The sequence below is a fragment of the Saimiri boliviensis genome, chromosome 7 (genome assembly GCF_048565385.1).
Source record: "Saimiri boliviensis isolate mSaiBol1 chromosome 7, mSaiBol1.pri, whole genome shotgun sequence".
NCBI lineage: Eukaryota > Metazoa > Chordata > Mammalia > Primates > Cebidae > Saimiri > Saimiri boliviensis.
Genome location: NC_133455.1, coordinates 56,174,086 through 56,198,388, shown reverse-complemented (window position 1 = coordinate 56,198,388; position 24,303 = coordinate 56,174,086). Strand labels below are relative to the sequence as shown.

Sequence of the window (24,303 nt, the reverse complement as noted above, 5' to 3'; positions counted from 1 at the left end):
GACTTGATCTATCCAATGGGAAGCAGAAAAGAAGGAAGAAAAACTCGAAGTCAAATAAATTAAAAAACAGAGCAAGACGGCAGCAATACATCCAAAAATACAACTTTTAAGAAATGTAAAGTCAGACTTACTAATAATAAAGAAGCAAATATTGAGGCTGGGTACAGTGGCTCATACCTGTAATCCCAGTACTCTGGGAGGCCCAGGCAGGTGAATCGCCTTAACGCAGGAGTTCAAGACCAGCCTGGGCAACATGGCAAAACCCTGTCTCTACAAAAATATAAAAATTAGCCAGGCATAGTGGTGCATGCCTGTAGTCCCAGCTACTTGGGAGTCTGAGGCAGGAGAATTGCTTGAGCCCAAGGCTGAGGCTGCAGCAAGCCATCATTTTGCCACTGCACTCCAGCCTGGATGACAAAGCAAGACACTATATCCAAAAAAATAAAAGCAAACATTGACACTAGAGGAAAACACAAAGACGGAAAAAGACATATTAGGTTAAAGGTTTAAAAAAAAAAAGGCTGGGGGTGATGGCTCATGCCTGTCTGTATTGCCGGCACTTTGGAAGACCAACGTGGGAACTATCACTTGAGCCCAAGAGTTTAAGACGGGTCTGGGCAACACAGGGAGACCCCATCTCTACAAAAATAATAGCCAGGCATGGTGGTATGTACCTGTGAGTCCCAGCTACTTGGAAGGCAGAGGTGGGACGACTACAGTTAGCCATGATTGTGCCACCACACTCCAGTGTGGGTCGTAGAGCAAGATCTTGTCAAAAAAGCTAGGGGTAGTTACTGAAATATCAAATAGAAATGATGGCCAAAAAAAAAAAAAAAAAAAAAAAAGATAAAATACAAAGGAAGACATATATCAGTAAAATGAAACAAGAGAACAAGAAATGTTCTCACAAATATCATACACCTAATATGGCTTCAAAATATTTCAATCTACAAGTGACAGAAAAACTGTCAGGTCAAGCAAACAACGAACAGGCAGAAATAGAGAGAAGCTGAAGAATATAATAAGCTTGAGCTATTAATTTCAGCATGCAGATCTTCACAATCAACATTTACAAAAATAAGAGTATTAAGGCCATAAAAAACACAAATGAACAAATAAAAATCAAATAAATTAAGCATTCAATTTTAAAAACTGAAAAGAGTAACATAGAGCAAACCTAAAAAAGAAGTAACATTAATGCCAGAAACCAGACAGCAGCAGTAACAAAAGACAACATGGAAAAGGAAAAGCAAAATTAATATTTTAAGAAAGCAATAAGATCAAGACAACTAGCAGAATTAAGATGCAAAACACAGATTATGAAAACCAGATTTTTAAGACTATTGTAAACTATGTACTAATCAATTTTAAAACTAGGTAAGTGCATACATGTTTAAAATATAAAACTCCAAAACTGATGAGAGAACTTGAATAAATTAGTATGTTTAAAAAAAAAATTCTCCAAAATTCCCCAGGACCTCTACTTCCCAAAGTCTAAAGGCCCAAAGTTAATTGTTTCAGGAAAGAAAAGGTGTTTCTTTCCTGAAACAACTTGTATTAGATAAGAATTAACTGTTCTTGGGGTAGAACTTGTCTAAAAATTTACTTTGGGCCTTTGGAGTTTGGGAAGTAGAGGTCCTGGGGAGTTTTGGAGAATTTTTTTTCAAAACATACTAATTTATTCAAGTTCTCTCATCAATTTTGGAGTTTAAAAGGAAAGAAAATAAAGGAAAAATAAAAAATAAAAGCAACTCCATTCATTTCATTAGGCAATTGTATTTCTGACTCCAAAAACCAGTTAAATGTTACCACTTCCTGAAAGTGTCCTCATGCATGTACATACATGCATGCACACAACACAAGCTTATTTCACTAACAAGAACCATAAAATTCAATTACTCAACAATGTAACGATAATACATCATGATTCAATTTCCTACAAGAATGCAAGGCTATTTTGATATCCAAAATCAGTATTTCCAAAACAAAAACATATATTTACTATTTACTTACTATAGGGAAGGGAAAAGTTCAATAAAGCATCTTAATTGATATAGTTAAAAAAAAAAAGTTCAGATTTAAAAAACAGTAAATAGGCACTGAATTTAATGGAGATTTTATATTAATTCCCAATATGAAAGGAAATAAGACAACACAGTAGTGAAAGTGCTGGTAATGTTGTAAAGAAAATTATGTGGCATAATGTAATGTGGAAGAACAGAGCTAAAACTGCCATTATTTGCAGATAAAATCTTCTGACGGGGGCCAAAACAGAACGCATTACTACAGTAAGTTTGGCAAGGTTACTGGATACAAGAGCAACTTAAGAACAGCCAAACATACAATAAAAAAGATGCTATTCACAACAGCCACACAAAAAAAAAAAAAAAAAAAAAAAAGCAACAATCCTCTGTACATCAAGAACAGCCAAACATACAATAAAAAAGATGCTATTCACAACAGCCACACAAAATATACAGAAATTAACTTAATCAACAGACTCTATGAAGATAACTTTGAAACTAAAGACACAGAATGTGACTTGAAGAAGTATGTGAACGAGACGGTATTTAAAAAATTAATTCTGTCAATCTATAAATCCAATGTAATTCCTATCAAAGTTTTAAGGTTTTTTTGCTTGTTGATAGCCCTGATAAACTTAAACTGTCAAAAATGTGAATGATTGTGTTGGGGGAGAAGTGCCCTGCTAAATACTAAGACATGCTATAAAGTTATAGTAATCAAGTGTGACAATGACAAGAGACAGAAAGACCAACACGACAGAAGAATGCTGCTCAAAGACAAACACAGGTGTTTACAACTTGATATGCAATGAAGGTAGGTGGTACCTAAATGGGGGAAAAATGGATTGCTTAGTGAATAGTGTTATAAAAACTAGCTCATGTCATTGGAGGAGGACCCCCCCCACCCAAATTAAGCCAGCCTAGCTCATTAAAAAAATGAAGCAGAAGAAAAGGGAACTGGAAGCTTATATAGCAAACATAAAAGTAGACTCTAGAAGCATTTAAGACCTAAATATAAAAGGTAAAACTATTCAGTAGGAAACGTAGCAGGACCAGGAGGTCCTGCTACGTTTCCCGCCCCCCCCCCCCCGCAAAATGGTTTATTTTTTTTTATATATATAAAAAATTAGGGACAGGTAGAGGCAGGGGCACATGCAGGGGATAGCAAAGCCCTTCCTTGTCCTCAGGCCTCTGCCCTCAGCCTGCAGAGGGAGACTGGGAGGTCAGAGGAGCAGGCTGAGGAGGGGCCTGGCCCAAGGCTCCAGCCCACCCTCTGAGAGTCAGAAGCCAAGCCCTCCTTCCCTTCCAGGCTCCCTGCCCTGAGCCAGCGGGCAGCATGGAGTCCGTGGGGTGGCTGCCACCCTTCCTTCACTCTGAGGTTGGGCTGAAGAGCAGATGGCAGCAAGCCTGGCAACACTAAGTTCTAGGGCTAGTACTCAGACCCCTGTGCCTTCTTCCTGGGTCCACTGGACTGTGCCAGAGACGTGGCAGCCAATAAGCACCATCTCCAGGCTGTGGGGATCCCAGGGCAAGGCCAGGCCCCCTGACCCTAATGGGGGTCAAAAGCACAAGCTTCAAAAGCACAAGCCTTAGGGCAAAGTATTTTACTAAAATAAAGCTTGTTTACCAGAGGACTCCATGGATAAAATTAGTAGAAATGACACATTATTTAGAATGCCTAAAAACAGATAAGGCAATAACATTTAGAATACAAAGACTTTTGCAAAGCATTAAAAAAATAGCAATCCCAACAGGAAAATGGGAAAAGGGTTCCAATGAGCAACCGAAAAGGCTCACAAGCATTATGAAGAAAAGCTGCTCATTAGAAATCATAAAATACAAGTAAGACAAAATGAGTCTGCATCTCTTAGACTGATTTAAAAATAAAAACAAAAAGACCACAAAGCTGGATGCTACTAATTGTTGGCAGCCATAAAGATAAATCCATCTTCTTGCACTGGGTATACAGTATTTCTGGAAATCATGCTAGAAGTATAATACTCAAAGGCTTACATACTCTATAAAGTGGCAATCCCACTGCTGAGTACACATCTCAAAGAAATTCTTACACAGTTCCTTTACAGGACATGTACAAAGATGTCCATCACAATTCATGTTGATAAAGAAGTCCATCATAGGAAAAGCAAATAAAACAGTGAACATACACCACAGAGAACTAGGCAACATTTAGAAGGTACTAACTATAATTAACATATAGATAGTAACCTGAATGGATCTTAAAATCACAAAAAAGTTTTTTAAGTGTGTAAGCTGAGTAAGATATTCATGCTATTATGAATGATTTATGTCACCAGTGAAATAAGAAATCGGTATTTCTTCTAATTCTGTGCACTTCCAAACACACCTATAAACAAATCTCAGAAATACTTAATATCAGTGTACTTCCTATAAACTTGAACCAAAATAAATAAACTTTAAAAGATCAATGTAAACAGGTGGTACTAAGCACAATTTTAAACTTCCAATAATCCTATACTGGATACTAACAGATAACAGGTTTCTACTACTGCATATCTAAATTCTAGATGGTCTTAAAAATGGATATGCCTGCAATGTTGATTGATTATAGAAAGATAAATAAGGACCATGGAAAAGGAAAACTTGTACCTTTCAATGTATCCTGTTGGTGTTTCTACCAGACCATCAAGTCTTTCTTGAAGGGCTGCAAGAATCTGAGGATTTTGCATCATCTGAACAGTTAGCTGACGTGCTTTAAAACAAAACAAAACAAAACAAAAGGGCATCGAAAGAAGGATTTTATGAAAATGTATTATGCTTTTTATATAGGACAATCCAATCTCATGAAGTTTTCCTAACTGGCCCATAAATTGCTGGTATGTACAATGAGTAGAAATGGGCAGGGCAAGTTAAAGAGAATGTATTCTAAGAAAACCCAATGTTCAGGAATAATTCAGATTCCTAAAGACTTATCTCTAGTCAAGGCATTTCTCAAAAGGCCACTGCCACAAGTACCAAGAACAATATCCTTTCTCTTCCTAGTATCTTGTGTTTCACCCACCTTGCATTTTAGGAAGCTCAAAGCTTCATTCAGATGCCTATCTATGGCTCTTGACAGTCCTCTGAATGCAGACAACACATATCAGAAAAGTGCAAATATACTGACAGTTTTAGGCCCAGGAGAAAGGCAAAGTTCGTGATTGATGTTTATGTTTAATGCTTGTGTAATGTATTTTTATATGTATGAATAAAGTTAGTAGTTGAGACAGTCAAAGGTTGTAACTGAAGCCAAAACAAAATGTGGTTATCAACAGCTTTTTAAAAACATACTCAATCCAAATTTACGCCAATTTATACAAATTATATTACTAATCTTCTCTTCATCAATACAGTTATTACACAAAGTGCCATTAATTATTAATAATATTTCAATTATTAGATGATGTACAGCCAGGATAACCAATACAGATTTTAAAATATCAATACTGGTCACTGAGGATACAGTTCTGTATCTGTTAAGAAATGTTACAAAATGAAAGCTGAAGCTATTAATACAAGTTCTGAAGTCTTTTCACAATTAACTTCCATCTGGTTTAAAAATGAAAAGCTGAGTCATCTGGTACCTTAATATTCTTGGCCCAGATCTATAGGACATAACCTAAGCAGTACAATCCCCATCACCACTCCTTTCAAAAATTATCTGCTAAAATAAATTGTGAATATTACCTACACTTAATAAATGGCTTTTTTGCTTGAAGGAGTGGATTTTTTAAAAGTCACACACTACATGTTCTCTATATATTAAACACTAAACATACTGTCATAAGCACCACATCAAACCTAAAACATTTCTTTTTTTTTGAGGCGGAGTTTCGCTCGTTACCCAGGCTGGAGGCTGGAGTGCAATGGCACGATCTCGGCTCACCACAACCTCCGCCTCCTGGGTTCAGGCAATTCTCCTGCCTCAGCCTCCTGAGTAGCTGGGATTACAGGCACGCGCCACCATGCCCAGCTAATTTTTTGTATTTTTAGTAGAGACGGGGTTTCACCATGTTGACCAGGATGGTTTCGATCTCTTGACCTTGTGATCCACCCGCCTCGGCCTCCCAAAGTGCTGGGATTACAGGCTTGAGCCACCGCGCCCGGCCGGTAAACCTGAAACATTTCTAAATTCAGACAGAACTCATGAGCAGCTGTTTTACACAGCTACACCAAGTCACTCCAACAGTGGAGGATGCAAAAACGATGACTTCTGACTCGCTGTATCTATACCTACCCTTCCTTGCTCTCTCTCTCTCTCTCTCTCTCTCTCTCTCACACACACACACACACACACACACACACACACACACACAGTTACTAGAGGTATGGACCAGTAGATAAAATGAACAATGAGCAAGAGTCCAAAAAAACAGACTGGCACTTATAACTACCCTCTAGTAGACATGTGCCAGCAATCACTGGCTCCTGAAGTAATTTAAAGTAATACCTTTGATTTTTGTTTCTTCACCAGTTTCTTCTTCTTCTACTTCTTCAACATCATCCAAATCTTGATCAAGTTCAGACTGTTCTTTGCTATAACATCACAGTATCACACCAAGGTTCAAATGTACCAATTACCAAAAAAAATTATAGAAAAAATTCATTTTCAAAATTAGCATCTCTTTCAAAGACATAAAATAGGAAATTCAAAAGGTAATTCAGTTTTCTAACTTCAGACGTAAACAAGTACAAACTGGAAGTTTTTAAACTTTCATTAAAGGCATCTGGTCACATGTAAAGTTTATACTTTTCAAGATATAAAAAAACGGTTTTGCAGGTTTTTGAGGGATGTGATGTCAACAAGCATGTGCACTCAACCAAATATCCATTGATTTTACTTTTCCTTCTTAGTAATAATATCCTTATTTTATATGAGATGGCAACAAACCAAGCTAAAAGTCTACTTTTCCTAGCCTACCTTTAGCTAGACTATTTTGGCAGCAAGATAAAAAACCAGAGGTACTGTATTTCTTTGAGGGAGTATCCTTAACAAGATGGTAGATAGCTGGGAAGCCTTTATCTTAATCCCTCTCCCCCTCCCATTTGGCATATGAGTATGATGGATAGAGCTCCAGCAGCCACAATGGACTGGGAGGCCTCCTAGAGAATGAAACCCACCAGCTAAAGAAAAAGGAATTAGGAAAAACAAAAGAATCCTGGACCGCTTATGGCTGTGCAGCAACTGTAACAGCCTATACTGTCTTTGGACTTTCCTTTTCTTTACTTCATAGTGGATGTGAGAAAGAATAAAGACTTTGGAGTCTAATTCTTGTTTAGAACAAAGCCAAGACGATAGCACCATGAAAGAGATGAAAGAGAAGGTAAAAAGCACGAAGATAACATCCTTCCCATTTCATCTTAAAAAATCACCAAAAATCTAATTTGTGAACAAGGGATTGCATCTAATATTAGAAAGGAAATTAAGGACTCCTAAATCAATATAAAAGGTCATCGAACAATTCCTGTGTGAATATTTTAACATTTGGATTAGAAATTTAGTTGCTTTTGTGTCTAAACAGCATTTGAAAAAATTAATTTTCCACAAAGACAAATAATGACTTAATTTTCATACAAATACAGAAAAGCTCAAGTGTACTCTGCTGGAACAATTTAAGTTCCTGTCAACAAAGGAAAAAAATTCAGTCTTCAGAAATGATACATATTATTTTTGAAAGTCACCCAGGCTGGAGTGCAGTGGCACAACCTCGGCCCACTGCAACCTCTGCCTCCCAAGCTCAAGCAATTCTTGTGCAACAGCCTCCTGAATAACTGAGACTACAGAAGTGTGCCACTGTACCTGGCTAATTTTTGTATTTTTAGTAGACATGGGGTTTCACCATGTTGGCCAGGCTGGTCTCAAATTCCTGGCCTCAGGTGATCCTCCCACCTCGGCCTTCCAAAGTTCTAGGATTATTACAGGTGTGGGCCACCGCACCTAGCCTATTTCTAGAAGAACTCTGATTTAGTATAAACTTAAAGTGTACACACATAAGGGCCACTGGTTACAGATAACTGGAGCAACTCCTCCTCCAGTGTCTTTCATCCTTTATTGAACATCTATATCCAAAGGCTTTTAAAACAGTTGTCCACAAACTATGTCCATGTGGCCAAATCCAGCCCACCCTATTACCATAAATAAAATTTTACTGAAACACAGACACACTACATTTATGTACTGTCTGCTTTCACATTACATCAGCAGAGTTGAGTACAGTCATCCCTCAGAGATTATGGTGGACCCCCAGGAAACCACCTACCAAAATCCCGGGATGTTCAAGTCTTTTATATAAAATGACACAGTAATTGCAACTGACCTATGCCCATCCTCCTGTATACTTTAAATCGCCTCTAGATTACTTACAATAATACTATATACAATGTAAATATAAATAGTTGTATTAGGCTGGACCAGACAAAGTGGCTCATGCCTACAATCCCAACATTCTGGGAGCCAGGGCAAGAGGATCACTTGAGGCCAGGATTTCAAGACCAGCCTGAGTAACACAGTGAGAATTCTCTATTAAAAACAAAACAAACAAACAAAAAACAGTAATAGTTGTTATATTCTATTGTTTATTTGTATTTATTATCATGCTGTTATATTTTACTGTTTTTTTTCCCCTAATATTTTCTATCTGCAGTTGGTAGAATTCAGATGCAAACTCATGGATGCTGAACCCCCAGATACAGAGGGCCAACTGCAGTTAGAGAATCCTATGTGGCCTAGAATGCCTAAAATGTTTACTACCAAGCCTTTTACAGAGAAAGGTTTAATCAATCTGGTTTTCAAGAACAAGAATCCCCTCTGACTTCTAAACTCCCAGGGCTAACAGACATCCAAAATTAAACAATAAGGGAAGAAGGAAATCAAGCTGTCATACTAATTTATTGTTTTTAAAGTTTAAAATGAGTTTCAAGGTTGAGACGGCCAATGGTACAAACTCATCTGATCTTAATCCTTCTAAAATCTCCACTACAATTATAATAAAGGGTTTGTTTGTTTGTTTAGCAGACTAAGGCTGAAATTAAAGAAACAAAAGCAGTAACATTTTGGAAGCTGGAAACCAGACAAGTGATAATTTCATTGAGAGAACTGAAATCTAAGTTAGCAGTGGGGAAAGCTGAGAACCAGCCCAATTACAGTCTTTAAAAGGATAAGACCTGGTGGTACCAGGTTCATTTCTAGAACTAGGGTAAAGGGTGGGGCAGGAGAAAAGGTAGCTAAAACAAGAACGTAAAAACTGATAAGCAGCTAAATCATGAGATCTTCTCCCCTACCACAGCAGAAATACTCAGTTCCTTCTTGGGAAAGGATAAAATTCAGAACTTGAACTGGAAGACAACAGACACAGTTAACAGTATCAAAGATATAGGACTGACTATGTACACATTAGAATGCTAAATGCAGGGACTCCTCTACATTTAGAGGAACACCGGAAGCCAGATCTTTCTTTACCCAGACACTATTCAACAATGAATTTGACTACCCCAGAAAAAATAAATAAACATTCTACAACTGGGGGTTCTAACAAATGCCCACTCTGGTGACCCTATACTGAAATCCCAAATTAACAAGCCTCCTCCCGCTCCAACACTCAAATTTTCTAATCAATTTTCCTTTCTTTAAACATCTCTGAATTGTCCTTATATCCCACCCAACCCAATCTTAACGAGCAACCAAACAAGTATTGCCTTATATTTTGAGGAAAGCTTCTTAGATTGAGACTAAAACAAACAAGGGAAAAAAAATATAAGAGCATACAGACTATACAGGTAGAAGAAACATCCAGAGAAAAGACATTACCATTGATGAAACAAGAACAGGATGCTATCATAAAAATAAAAAAATAAAAATAAATAAAAAACAGGAAGAACAAAAGAAGTCTTGGAAACTAAAACAACATAAATTTTAAAACCCAATACACGAGTTGAAAGATAGTCTTCAGCTCTTCCCAGAGAGAAGAGCAAAGAGACAAAGATGAAAAATAGGACAAAAGATCATTAGAAGACCAATCCAACACACAACATCTAATAGCAGCCCCAGAAAGAGAAAACAGAAATGAGGCAATCGCAAAGTTAAATCAAGAATATCCCTGGCACTAAAAGCCACTGAATAGCTGCACTGAAAGGGTCCACTGCGAATGTGTAACATTAAGAGAAAAAATAATGTGAAAATTTCAGAACTCTGAAGCCAGACTAGCTTCCAGAAATATATGTACTGTAAATGTATTTCTTAGCTATCACACACAAATGATTATGGTTAAGAATTGTGATGACTCTGAACTTCAACACAGCAACACTGGAAGCAAGGTGACAATGGAGCAGTGCCTTCAAAATTCTGAAGAAAAGTGACTCCCATCTTACTATGCTACACCCAAACAACCTATCCAGCATAGAAGCATAAGTATCCAGCATAAAAGATAGAATAGTCGTTTTGAGTCATGACATGTCTTAAAATAATTTAACTCCCTTGTACTCTTCCAAGAAGGTATTAACAAAATGAGAAGGCAATGCGAGATACAGCAAACAACAAACCCAAGAGGAGAAACAAGATGAAACCTCGGAAGGTAGTGAAATAGATCCAATGACAGCCATGTCACCAAGGTTAAGCAATCCAAATCAGAAGTGTGACACAGGAGACAATCACTTTACCATTATCACTAAAAATGTCTGCTTCCACTCTTCTGGTTTTTTTAAATGCTGAAGATAGAATGCATAAGAATGGCCCAAATTCTTATATGTACTTCTTTGTGTTGACCTTGTACTAAAGTTTCCAGCCCTCCCGGTATCATTCGCTGATGCCTACAACAGCTATGCACAATCATTTAGCATACCCTCACTTGTAAGTGCTCTATTTTACCACGGGCTACTGTAAAATTACACAAATACTGTGCACCTCATCCCATTCTTCCTGACCCTAGTTCTATAAAATGCCCATTCACAGTAGAATCCTGCCACATGCCAACTTGCTTAAACCTATGCTTCCCAGGATGCATGACTTTGCCCAATACTTCTCCAGAATAAGTCTTTCTAACGCCTCAGGAAAGCTGAGGCCAGACTATGACCCAGATAGTCTTTTTTCCTTGTTATCCTATCTTACAGCCTTCAGCTAACAGTGGTAATGTTGCTTTACTCAGCTAACTTTGTGATCACCATTCAGATTTTCAAAATTAAACACTGATTGAGAATTTATTGAGAATTTATAGGTGTTAAAGCTCTAAAGGAAAGCAAAGAAAAGAATCAGCAAAAGTCAGGATAGCGCTTATATATCTGCGAGGGAAAGGTGCAACTGAGAAGGAGCACACAAGGCTTCTAATAGTAATGTTCCATTTTTAACTTGTCTTAATATTCCTTAAGCTCTACATATAAATACATTTTATTCACACTTTGGGCATTTGGTATATTACAATGCAAGTAGTAAAATCTTTGGGAAATATATACAATAAAAATTAATTCTGCAAGTATTTATAATCTATAATGCTCAGCACTTTCTTAAAAATAAATAGTGGCAAATGGTTTCATATATTTATGATCATACAGTCTATATTTTATCTTGAATACACTGCACTCAACTTTTAGTAAAAATAGGTACTAAGCATTAGTAACTACATTTTCATAATACATAATTCATGCTACTTGCTGTTAAAACATCACAATACAAAGTGATGCCAAAAATCTCTGAAAAAGAACCAACTCTCTGCCACTTACTTGTCAATGTCTGCCATGTTGTAAGAACTCCAAATATCTATGGAGAGAAACATCAATGTTAAAAAAAAGAATATGATTTACTTAAAACCAATAAAAACATATGAAGCCAAAACCCTTTAAATCAATACTACACTGAAAACTACACCAAGAAATGTCTGTTTCCTTTAAAATACTATCAGTGTTAAGAAGAAAATTCATGGAACATGCAAATTCTTCCTTACCAGTAACAAAAATAATTTTTCATAGGATATTATCTAAAATAAGAAAAGTTACCATTAAGCTTTTAGAATCTGTTGTGTAAAGATTGTAATAGCACCATTGGTTAAAAAAAAATCCAACATTTGCTAGAATCATAGGAAAGGAACAGTACAAAAGGGTCTTCATTCATATTCTTTCAACAATCAAAAAGGTGAACTTCTGCTTAAATTTTGTGGCTATGTAAAATCTTAAAACAAAATCCATTTCATATTTAGCAATATTCATTTTTATAATCTGATGCCTACTGTACTCACTATGCCCCTTGGTTATCTTTTTTAAAAACACTTCATCCCTGGCTCAAATATCAACCATTTAGACTATTTCAAAAGCTCTGGGTCCCAGTCTTGATGTCAGGTAAGCCTTCCTTATCTCTTCAAATGTATATGTACTTTATGTTAGATAACTGATAACCAGCAACCTTCAACTTCCCCTAGATATGCTGTGGACACTGTCAAGACTTGTGGTTACCAAACCTGAATAAGTTTACCGTAAGGACTGAACAGAGCATATCCTAATTTCCTTCTCACTAAGAGATTAGTATGAAGCTGGAGAATACTGCTTTTAGAAAAACAAATCTTATTAAGCAGAGGAGTTATATTCAGGCAGAAAAAAACGGCGGAATGCCACAGGTAATCTACAGATTACATAAAAACTAAAGCAAGTTTAGATAGAATCCACATTAAAATCAAGTTTATCTTAGCCAGGCACAGTGTTCGTAGAAGCCTGTAGTCCCAGCTGCACAAGAGGCAGGAAGATCACTTGAGAACAGGAGTTCAAGGCCTGCCTGGAAATATAAGACCCTATCTCTAAAAAAATAAATACATACATACATAGAATCAAGTTATCTGGTAAAAATTAAAATCATAGTACATATTTAACCCACAAAGTCCTACAAGATGTGTTTACTTTCATAGCAACATATCTAATATACCGATGAACAAAGAGTTTTTAAAAATGGAAAAGATCCTGATTTTAGCAGTTAAGTGCTAATATTTTGGGAAAACATTATTACTGATCTAGTCTATCCTTTAGAGTAATTATAAAGAAAATATTTCTTCCTAATATGTCTAACTCTATAAATATTTTCTATTTGTTATAAATAATTCCTAATAGTACTGATGAATTTTTCTAGTGATGCTGGGTAATGAGTCAACATTTACAAAATGTTTAACAATTATAAATACTAATCAAAAATTTAAAAATACTGAATCTCTGACATCAAAGAAATGCAAGTAGGATACCAGTTTGTTTATTACATCATCAATAATTTCCTTTTAATACAGGGAAACACATGTGCATATGCATCCTTATTTCTGGCTACTGTTGCTGTATCTTTCTGGAAAGCAAACTGACAAAAGGAATATCAAAAGCTGTAAACATGTCCATCTCAGCCAGGCACCATGGCTCATGCCTGCAATCCCAGCACTTTGAGAGGCCGAGGCAGAAGGATCTGAGGCCAGATGTTCAAGACAAGCCTTGGCAACACAGTGAGACTCTGTCTCTTAAAAAAATTTAAAAAAATTAAAAAAAAAAAATATGTCCACTTCCAGACTTATTCACTTATGAGATCTACCATAAAAAAATTAATATAAAGAATCATATGCCTTTGCTTTCCATGTTCACCTGAAGGTTCTTCCACAGCTCTGAACAAGTCCTGCACATCTTTCGGCTCTCAGTTCAAAGTTTCACTCCTCAGAAATGCTCTCTCCAACCTATACATTCTGGTAAGTAAGATTTATTGGTACACACACTCCTATAAAGGTTTCTTTCTCTCCAACATAAGATGTCAGTCTGTAACTATAAATTAGTGTGACCTGTGGTCTGTTCCAACTGACAAGATTCACGATTACAGGAATTAAATCTGATCCTGCCAATTATAGCATTGTATTCTTCGGGGTAACACACAAAGCTTATTATAAACTTAGTACTATCATGGAATATGCATAAAATGGAATGCTTGGCAGTCACAAATGAAACAGACCTGAGTTGCTATGAAAGAACACCAAAGCAAGGCATAGGATGTAGGCCAAAATCCCATTTGGATATGAAATATATATATATGATGTCACTCATATATGTACATACTTTAATGTAAATAAAATCCTTCTGAAAACATACACCAAAAACCTAACAGGAGTAACCTAATAAGAAAGAAGGGACTGGGGGTAATGAGAACTTATTTACCATTCACCATTACAGTCATGTGTGGATTAAACATAGGAGTATGTTCTGAGAAATATGTCTTTAGATGATTTTGTTGTTGTTCAAACATCAGAGTGTACTTACACAAACCTAGATGGTATAGCCTACTAGGCACCTAGACTATGATACGGATTATTGCTCCCAGTCTACAAACCTATACAGCATGTGAGTGTACTGAATACTGTAGGCAACTTCAATATGATGGCTAAGTAGTCATGCATATGAACACAGAAAAGGTACAATAAAAACAAGGTATCACGCTTTCCCTTAATTTAAAAAAAAAAAAGTAATTATAATCTTATGGAATCATTATCACATATGCACATGGTCCATCTTTGACTGAAATGTCATGTACATGAATGTATTTGGTTTTCCAATACACAGATTTATACAATAATTTCCAATATGAATTTATTCTGAAATTTGCTGGGTTTAATATATAGTGTCTAGTAAATCCAGCAATTGTCAAAAACAGAAGCAAAAAAACCCCAAAACTTCCAAATTTAAATTTTATAACTTTTTATTTTTTTGAGATAGTCTTGCTCTGTCGCCTAGGCTGGAGTACAGTGGTGTGATCTCGGCTCACTGCAACCTCCACCTCCCGGGTTCAAGTGACTGTCCTGCCTCAGATTCCCCAGTAGCTGGGACTACAGGCGCATGCCATCACACCCGACTAATTTTTAGTATTTTTAGTAGAGACGGGGTTTCACTATGTTAGTCAGGATGGTCTCAAACTCCTGATCTCAAGTGATTCGCCCACCTCAGCCACCCCAAGTGCTAGGATTACAGATGTGAGCCACCACATCTGGCCCTTTTATAACATTTTAACGTGTTTGCAGAAGAATGGCTACACTGCTAACTTCAATGTCCATCTGCAGCATTATATTTAAACTCTTAAAATGAAACTTTATCTTTAGTAGAAGATCCAAGACAGATAATTTAGAGAACATTAACAGGAGGCATTTACTCCTCCAGAGAAGGCTGCTCAAACCTGCCCATTCTGGATAAATTATATCTCTTGGTTGTAAGACAGATCTAAATTTCTAGTCAGTTGTAGTCAGATCATTTGGGCTGACATCAACTTTGTAGCAATCTACAAATTCAGGCAAACAACTTCTATTTCATCTCTATTTCATCATCTATATGAAGCAGAAAAACACCTGAGAAAGTAGGACCCAAAAATCTGCATTCTAAACCAGAAACTCAGTTTCTGAGAGGAGGTTCTCAGAGAGTTAGATCACATTGAGAACACAAGTTTAAGTTAATACCCGTATTAATTTTTCATTGCAGTTGACATTAAATAAAATCAGTGAGAATCTTATTTGTTAGACAATAAATTGCATTCCCAGTTCTCTGTGAAAAGCTTTGATTCCTGAGAGCAACAAACTAGATTATGCAGAAAAATATGAGCAAGCTCACACCTGTAATCCTAGCACCGTCAAGGCCAAGGTGGGTGAATTGCTTGAGCTTAGGAGTTCGAGAGCAGCTTGGGCAACACGGTGAAACCCAGTCTCTACTAAAATACAAAAAATTAGCTGTGCATGGTGGCGTACACCTGTAGTCCCAGCTACTTAGGAGGCTGAGGCAGAATTGCCTGAACCTGGGAAGCAGAGGTTGTAGTGAATCGAGATCATGCCACTGCCCTTCAGCCTGGGTGACAGTAAGACCCTATCTCACAAAAATAAATAAATAAATATAATATAATAAAATAAAATCTTAAAAGCACTGAAAGGCTAACAAGATAGTAAGGAATTACCAGTCCAAAACTGAGGGTAAAACAGGAAGCAGAAGGCACTTTTGCACTGAGGTCAATTGCCAATTACAAGCAATGTGAACTTTGGTTTTAACCAAAGTTAAAATCCTGGGCCTGTCCAAGGTGGGTATCTTTACAGTAACCCTCCCAAATTAAAGAGAAACTCCAAGGTGCTATATTCCTCAAGAATAAATTCATTCTCTTGGACAAAAAGCCCAAATTTTCCTCATCTGTATTGCCCTCCAAACCCCAAGCTATGTACTTAAAGTGATCTGTTCCTGGTATATTCAGACACCTGCATATCCAAATATAAATAAAAGCTTCCTTCTAGACCTCAAAAAATTCATACAAGTAATGTTCACAGCCAACAGGAGAAACAGAAAAGAATATAACAGAAACCAATCCTACACAAAGACTTAAATATTGTCCAACAGACTATAAACAAATATATACCTATAGACAAAGTAAGCTGAGTTGTCTTTGATCTCAGCTTGAAAATACAGTATCTGGAAGGAAATCATTAATCTAATAAAGACTTTATACAAGTTCTAGGAGCAGGAGAATAGGACAGAATATTTGAAGAAATTGACATCCAAGATTTTTCCTTAAGTGATGAAAGACACCAATCCACAGATTCAGGTAGCCCTACAAATTAAAACCATAAAATAAAGAATCCATATATATGTATTTATCCAGCTCAGAATTTTTTATATGTATAAAAATTATAGGTATCATATATATAAATTATATATATTAAAAATCAATATAATTTTTATATATCAGTAAAAAGGCAAGACAGCAAAAACAAATTCACCTCAAAAGCACACACAGAAAAGGTAGATTTCAAAGGTAGAAAAGACTGACAGCTGTCTTCTCTTCAATAAGACACCAAGAGACAACAGAATATGTTGAAAAGAACTCAGTATGTTGGAAAGAACTAACAATCTTAGAATACTATCCCCAACCAAAACATTTCCTAAGAATGAAGGTGAGGCCATATGCACTGGCTCACGCCTATAGTCACAGCACTTTGAAAGGCTGGGGCAGGAGGATTACTTGAAGCCAGGAGTTCAAGATCAGCTTGGGCAACATAGATCATCTCCACAAAAAAATTAAAACGCTTGCTGTAGGTAGACCTAGCTACTCAGGAGACTGAGGCCAGGAGTTTGAGTTTACAGTGAGCTATGATTGTTACCACCACACTTCAACCTATCTCCTTAAAAAAAAAAAATCTGTAACATAAAGACAGTTTCAGAATAAAACACTAACCAAAGTTAGTATCACTGTATTATTATCAGGAAAAAAAAGATTTCAAGGAAAAACATTACTGAGATAAAAAGGTCACTTCATAATAAAAGGTTCATATATATATGGTGTGTATAAGATCTCAAAAGACATAACTGACCTTAAAAACATATTTGAAGGCTATTTTTTTTTTTTTTTTTTTTGAGACAGGGCCTTGCTCTTTTGCCCAGGCTATAGTGCAGTGGCATCATCACAGCTCACTGCAGCCTTGACCTCACAGGCTCAAGTGATTCTCTCATCTCAGCCTCCTGAGTAGCTGGGACTACAGGTGTGTACCACCACACTCAGCTAATTGTTTTAATTCTTTTTAAAAGACAGAGTGTCTCAATATGTTGCCTAGGCTGGTCTGGAACTCTTGGGCTCAATCAATCCTCCCGCCTTGGCCTCCCAAAGTGCTGGGAATACAGGTGAGAGCCACCATACCTGATCTCCTGAATGCAAATCTTCCTTCCTAAAACAAACTAAAAACAAAACCTTCCACTGAAGATGGCAGACGACTGACTGAACTGATTGGATATACAGAGCAGACATAAGGCTAAGAAACCGTTACCCAACCACAGTCACCAGTCAACACAGCATTGCATGTACAACGGTGGTCCCACAAGATTATAATGGAGCTGAAACATTCCTATTGCCTAGTAATGTCACAGCTCAATTCATTATTAATGTCTGTGGTGATGGTGGTATAAACAAACCTACTGCAGAGTCATATAAAAGTATGGCACATACAATTATGTACAGTACATAAGACTTGATAAGGATAATAAACAACTTATTGGCTTATTTACTATACTATGCTTTTTGTCATTAGAGTCCACTCCAACTCATTAAAAAAAAAAAGTTAAAACTGCCTAACACAGCAACATGCCACACCAGTTTGTGGCATGGAACAAGAGGCTATGCCATATAGCCTAGGTATGCAGTAGGTATGTAGTAGGTTTGTGCAAGTACATTTCTACGACAGTCACAAAAGGATGAAATGGCCTCATGATGCATTTCTCAGAACATGTCCCCATCATTAACCAGGCATAACTGTATATATAAACAAATTCTATGTTGGAAGAAGACTTCATGACCATAACTGCTACAGGGCTTTTCCCTAGAGCACACTGGGATAAAAGGTGGAGTGCTTTTGAATTCTATGCTGCTACAGTTTTATTTATCCCCTCCAAAACTCATGTTGAAATTTGATCCCCTATGTGACAGCACTGAGGTGGGGTCTTAGTGATTGGGGCCGGGCGCTGTGGCTCACGCCTATAATCCCAGCACTTTGGGAGGCCGAGGCGGGTGGATCACGAGGTCAAGAGACGGAGACCATCCTGGTCAACATGATGAAACCCCGTCTCTACTAAAAATACAAAAAAATTAGCTGGGCATGGTGGCGCGTGCCTGTAATCCCAGCTACTCAGGAGGCTGAGGCAGGAGAATTGCCTGAATCCAGGAGGCGGAGGTTGTGGTGAGCCGAGATCGCGCCATTGCACTCCAGCCTGGGTAACAAGAGCGAAACTCCGTCTCAAAAAAAAAAAAAAAAAAAAAAAAAGTGATTGGAGCATGAGGGCTCTTCCCCTCTTCCCTCACTAAGGAATTAATCCATTCACATATTAATGTATTTCTTTATAAATTACCCAGTTTCCCACGAGGGTACTGGAGATCTGAGCTACTTTGTTAGCATGCTCAGTCCCCTCCCTATGTGATACCCTGCGCTGCCTTGGGAACCTTCAGAGTCCCCACAGGCAAGGTTCTCACCACATGTAGTCCTTTGGTCTTGGATTTCTCAGCCTCTACAACTGCAAGAAATAAATTCTTTTTAATAAATTACCCCGTTTCAGGTATTCTAAGCAACGGAAAATGGACTAATATGCTGATTTATAGCAGAATAGTGTAAGTCAACTTTCTTTCAAAGCCAGGATAAAAATTATCTTATCATAAGTTATCACTGCTCATATACATAATCATGGATGGGTTATTAACATTCTGTACCTATTTCCTTGTTAAAATGTTGAAGCTATCTGTCTCTAAGTACATTAAACGAACTAATAACACACACAGAATTTAAAATAATGCCTGAATAATCACTAAGTGCTATTACATTATTAACCCATTATGCTCTTCTGTACCCTCTTTAGAAAATAGTTCCAAGACCAAAATTGCAACTCTAGACAGGTGTGATGGCTCACACCTCTCAACTCAGCACTTTGGAAGGACAAGGCAAGAAGACTGCTTGAGGCCAGGCATTTAAGATCAGCCAGGGCAAAACGGCAAGAGCCTGTCTCCACAAGGAAAAAATATATATAAAACCCTGGTTCCCAATAAAAATCAAAATGTACAGAATTTCTGAATAAGTCAAAATGTATACAAATATTTAGGAAGTAAAAGGCAGAGTAGGTAACCAAAGGTATAGAAGCCACTTTCTATGGCAAGCCCAGTAATATACACTAATGTTCTGCAGTCATTGTGTTAAAGGACTTAAGTACGGATAGGTGTAAAGTAACAACTCTCTTCTAACCTCTCCACTGTCCAAAAACTTATTTAGATGAAATCAGCTTGAAATGGAACTTAAAGTCATCAATCATAACAGGTTCCTTTGTGTAAATGTTGTATTACTCTATGCCCCACTTTACCCTTTTCTTCCTTCACAGCATTCATCACAATATAACATTTCATATCTAAGCAACCAATTTGCCTCTTTTGCTCATGATATCTGACACATGTCCATACAGGTGCTAGACAGTTACCCAAAGAATAAACTGAGAACACAAGTAATTACGGGTTTGATTAAACTTGAAGATCTGAATACAATGATCATTAATATGTTGATATTGATGAGGATTCATTTGTTCTAATCCTGTTTTAAATTTACAATCAAGAGAGAATAAAATACTGTATTTGACATCTTCAGACCTTTGAAGTCCAACAGATATTTCTTCTTTAGCCCCTTCTCCTACAAAAAGACTCTGTGTCTTGAACGTATTTTGAGAAATTTAGAATCAATTTAGTCACCAGGAGCCAACAGGGGCAAGGCTGAATAAAGTGAGGAATGGCATTTTGGATTACATTAGTTATGGTACAGGTATTCTTTTCAAAAATCTCATTAAAGGCCAAGTGCAGTCATTTGCCACATTCAGTATTAGCTTTATAATTCTGAAAATTAATGGACCTAATATAAAAAGAGGTACTTTGTAGTAAATAAAATTTGGATTTTCAAATTGGAAGAGTGAAAAATTTTAAATTTCTATTTATTAAATAAACAATGTTGACCTGGAAGGAGAAACTGTGAGTCAAGGTTTTATGACAGAAGATGTCCAAGTCCACCTACTAAGGTTTAGTTCCATATATTCTCCAAAGACAGTATCCTTAGAACTATAGTTTAGGTTTAGGCCATTTATTTAAACTTGGGCAACTTCAAACAAGCTTGAAACACGAGAGTCCCTTGAAGGTAACTGTAAAATTCACTTATTTCTCATTGATTTTTAAATGGTACCCTACACACGAAAGGTTTTCCCCTTATTCAATCAAAGGTAATGTGTATTACCTCCAAACTAAGAATAAGAGTATTAATTTTAAAGAACCAAAAAAAAAAAAAAAAAAAAAAAAAAGAGGATCCAGATACTCCTTTCCAAAGATGTTTTGAATCCACCTATTTTCAAAAAGCCAAATTTCATTTTACAGCTCTTCTGAAACCAGGCAAGCAGTGTAAATTTAAAAATGCAGCCGTGAGATACCTTAAAATACATCGGTGAGATTTTAAAATGCAGTTGTTTCAGAACTAACTTATCACCAGTGACCGCCTAAAATAGAGGCCCCTTGAGGACATCCTGTGCCTGGTTCATCCGTTTTGTACTTCAAAGTCCAGCCTTCCCAGATAGGACCTCAGTCGAAGCCTTCCTACATTGCCATCCCCGAGATTTTAGGGGAGTGAAGTTCATTGACAAGGTCGAAGGCTACAAACTTGGCTAAGTTTATAGTCATTCTATCCATAAGTATCTTATTCTAGTCACTTCAATAAAGGAACTAATTTGTAAGAAAGCCAAGAACAATTAAAGCTATAAAGGACAAAACTCTATTTTCATCTAAGAACCGTTCAGGGGTGCTTCGGCTTCCCTGGGCCACGCTAGAACTGTCTTAGGCCACACGTAAAATACACTAACTAGCTGATGAGCTTTAAAAAAAAAAAAAAAAAAGGAAAGAAAGAAAGAAAAACAATGTTTCAAGGCTTAGCTCCTTTCAGGAAAAAAAAAAAAGAAAAAGAAAGAAAATCGAAAAAAAAAAACAACAACCCTCATGTTTTAAGAAAGCTTATGAATTTGTGTTGGGCCACATTTAAAACCGTCCTGGGCCGCGGTTGGTCAAGCTTGGTTTAGGAATTTAAATCGATTAGGATCAATACTCCCCAAAGAAAAAGCCCTGATGAAGACACCCATCTAAGTCTACTTAGGATACACAACTACAAGCTTTCGCTACTAACAGTAACATAAGCGCTATACACGTGTTAACTTTTTCGAGCACTAGCAGTGGAGGCCCTTCCTCACCATCAGCTAACATCCACACTCTCTTCGGGTACCAATAAAAAGATCAAGACCAAAGAGAAGCAGGGAAGAGTTCGAAACCCAGGGACAGGGCTTACTAGCTCACTCTTCCTTTTCACATTCCACTGTCTCTGCAACTTTCAAAGTAAGGTTAGCCCGAGGGCAAGGGTCTCCAACCAGGCCCAGCCGGTGGCCACGAAGCACAGTCCCACGTGTGGATGGAAGCCGCCGGGGGTTTCCCCTCCCCGCGTGGCCGCCCCCAGTGGGCGGAGAGCCCGGGAGCTTCGCAGCCTCCCCCGCCCCCTCCCCGCCTCGGGGCCTTGTCCCTCCGCAGCCCCTCCCTCCCGTCGGAATTCGCAGCCTCCGCCGTTCTTTTCATCCCCCAGCGGCCTCCCTCCCCGTATTATTTTTTAGGGAAAAGCAGGGGGCTGTCGAAGAGGAGCCGGCTCTGCACTCGGCCCGGCCGGTACGCCGGGGGCCTCCCGATCCCTCGCGGCGCGGCCCACTCTCAGAGCACCCGGGCGTCGCCGCGGCCTCGCTCCGGTCCACGCGGAGAAGACGGTGGGGCTCAGAGAACCTCAGGCCGCGCCGACCCCCACGTCACTTCAGCCATCCGGGACAAAAGCGCTGATCGGCCCCGGGGCGGTGGGGCCGGGACTCCGCGGTCCACTCCGACCTCACTGGACGACCCCAGAGGCCTCAGGCGGCCAGCGGCCCCGACTCCGGGCTCCCAGTCCCTCCATCCCTCCGGCCCTCCCATGTGCGCAGGCCGCCCAGCCAGCTCCACGTTCCCCCGTCCCTTCCAGGCCCCTATCCGTTACCGGCGGCTAGTACGCGGAGCCAGGCGGCCGGAGCTGCGCAGGCAGTGACTCAGGACAGCAGCGGCGGCGGGAGGAGCAGGAGGCGGCGGGAGGAGCAGGAGGCGGCGCCGCGAGCAGATGGCGCTAAAAAAGACCCAAGAGCCCGCCGCTTGCGCTCATATACAATTAGCGTCAGCACGTAGGGCCCTCTCGCCGCCCTCCCCCTGGCCTCGTCGTTTCCCAGCAACGCGAGCGGGAGGCGGGTCCAGGCCGCGTTGCCTAGCAACTGAACCGTCCTTCCTCCCGGGCGACCTCCATACCCCAGCTGAGGGCGCCTGCCGCCCCGAGGCTCCGGCGCCGCGCTTGGGCTCCCCTACTTCCCCCCGGTGTCTAACGTCCTCTGCTAAGCGTCCCACCGTCCCATTTCTACCCGCTGAGCCGGAGAGGAAATCTCATTCCCATCAGTTGCGGGGAAGGCCTGACCCGGGTGCCCGGCGCCCGGCCTGGCCCACCCCCTTCGGCGTCCTGCCGCGAGCGCGGACGCCGGGCGCCAGTTGCCGGGTCCCCCGCTCGCCGAAGCCGAGGCGCCGGGCGCTCCTTGTCAGAGCCTAGTTCCCGCAGCACGCCGGCCCCCGGTGACCATTTTACCTCCCTGCCTAAGAAAAACAGGTCTTTCCTCTGGACTGCTTCGGCGGCCGCCTCTGCCGGCGTTGCTTCTCCTGTGCCAGCGGGTCTCCGCGCCTTCAGAGGGTGCTCGTCACCCCTACCCCCACCCCGACATCCTTTTACCTGACACCCAGTCTCCTCAGTTCGGCTTCGGTTCATGTGACGGATGAAAATGGCATCTTTGTGCGTTCTCTGGGTGTGTTATAATGAGGGCACTCAGTATGTCCGTTGTTTCGTCATTCTGAAAACGTAACTCCCACTATATCCTCTGGTTTGTGAAACCTCATAGCTAATTTTCAAGTGATAATAAATTGACTAATTCAAAAAGTTGTTCTCAAAGTGTGGTCTGAGGATCCCCAGACCCTTTCAAGGGGAAGGTCAAAACTACTTCCATGTTAATGTCAAGACTGCCTTTTGCATTCTCATTCTCTCAACAAGTGTACAGTGGGGTTTTCCGGAGGCTACATGACATGTGATAAGGAAACACTGAAAATAGAAGCAGATAGGAGAATCCAGTCATCTGCGGTTAAACCAGATGTTAGAGAGATTTGCAAAAATTCGATTTGGGGGCAAGAGGGGTAGTTATTTTTCATATAAAAATTATCTTAACATTTGATTGCTTTATTGTTTCTAAATGAAATACTGAAAATTTCTCAGGTTTTTGTTGGTTTTTTTTGTTTTTGTTTAATTTTTTTTAGACAGAGTTTCACTCTTGTTGCCCGGGCTGAAGTGCAATGGCGTGATCTCGGCTCACTGCAACCTCCGCCTCTTGGGTTCAAGCGATTATCTTGCCTCAGCCTCCCAAGTAGCTGGGATTACAGGCACCCGTCACCACGGTAAAAATACAAATTTTTAATACAAAAATGTATTGGGCTGGTCTTGAACTGCTGACCTAAGGTGATCCACCTGCCTTGACCTCCCAAAGTGTTGGGATTACAGGCATGAGCCAACGCTCCCCGCCAATTTCTCAGTTTTAATTTCTAACATAAATGTCAGTATCAATAATCCACATAAATGTTCTTTGGGGGCGGGATTAGAGG

The 24,303-nt window shown here is 39.1% G+C and overlaps 1 protein-coding gene across 11 annotated transcripts in view; it reads right to left on the bottom strand.

The window, feature by feature from the left end:
- NAP1L1 (nucleosome assembly protein 1 like 1) overlaps positions 1-23,659 on the bottom strand; it is a 37,552-nt gene extending 13,893 nt beyond the window's left edge. For 2 of the 11 annotated variants that reach the window (XR_012518409.1, XM_074402535.1), the window contains exons 1-3: positions 11,754-22,056; positions 6,493-6,578; positions 4,653-4,755 (exon numbers count right to left, since the gene is read on the bottom strand). Coding sequence is in view for 10 of the 11 variants with exons in the window: in XM_074402535.1 (XP_074258636.1) it covers positions 4,653-4,755; positions 6,493-6,578; positions 11,754-11,806 (242 nt within the window). In the remaining variant the exon portion in view is untranslated. Of the gene's footprint in view, positions 1-4,652; positions 4,756-6,492; positions 6,579-11,753; positions 22,057-22,618; positions 22,741-23,386 lie in introns of those variants that run through there. The other 9 variants (XM_074402538.1, XM_039471853.2, XM_039471850.2 and 6 more) reach the window with 9 other exon arrangements.
- Positions 23,660-24,303: the final 644 nt, after the last annotated feature.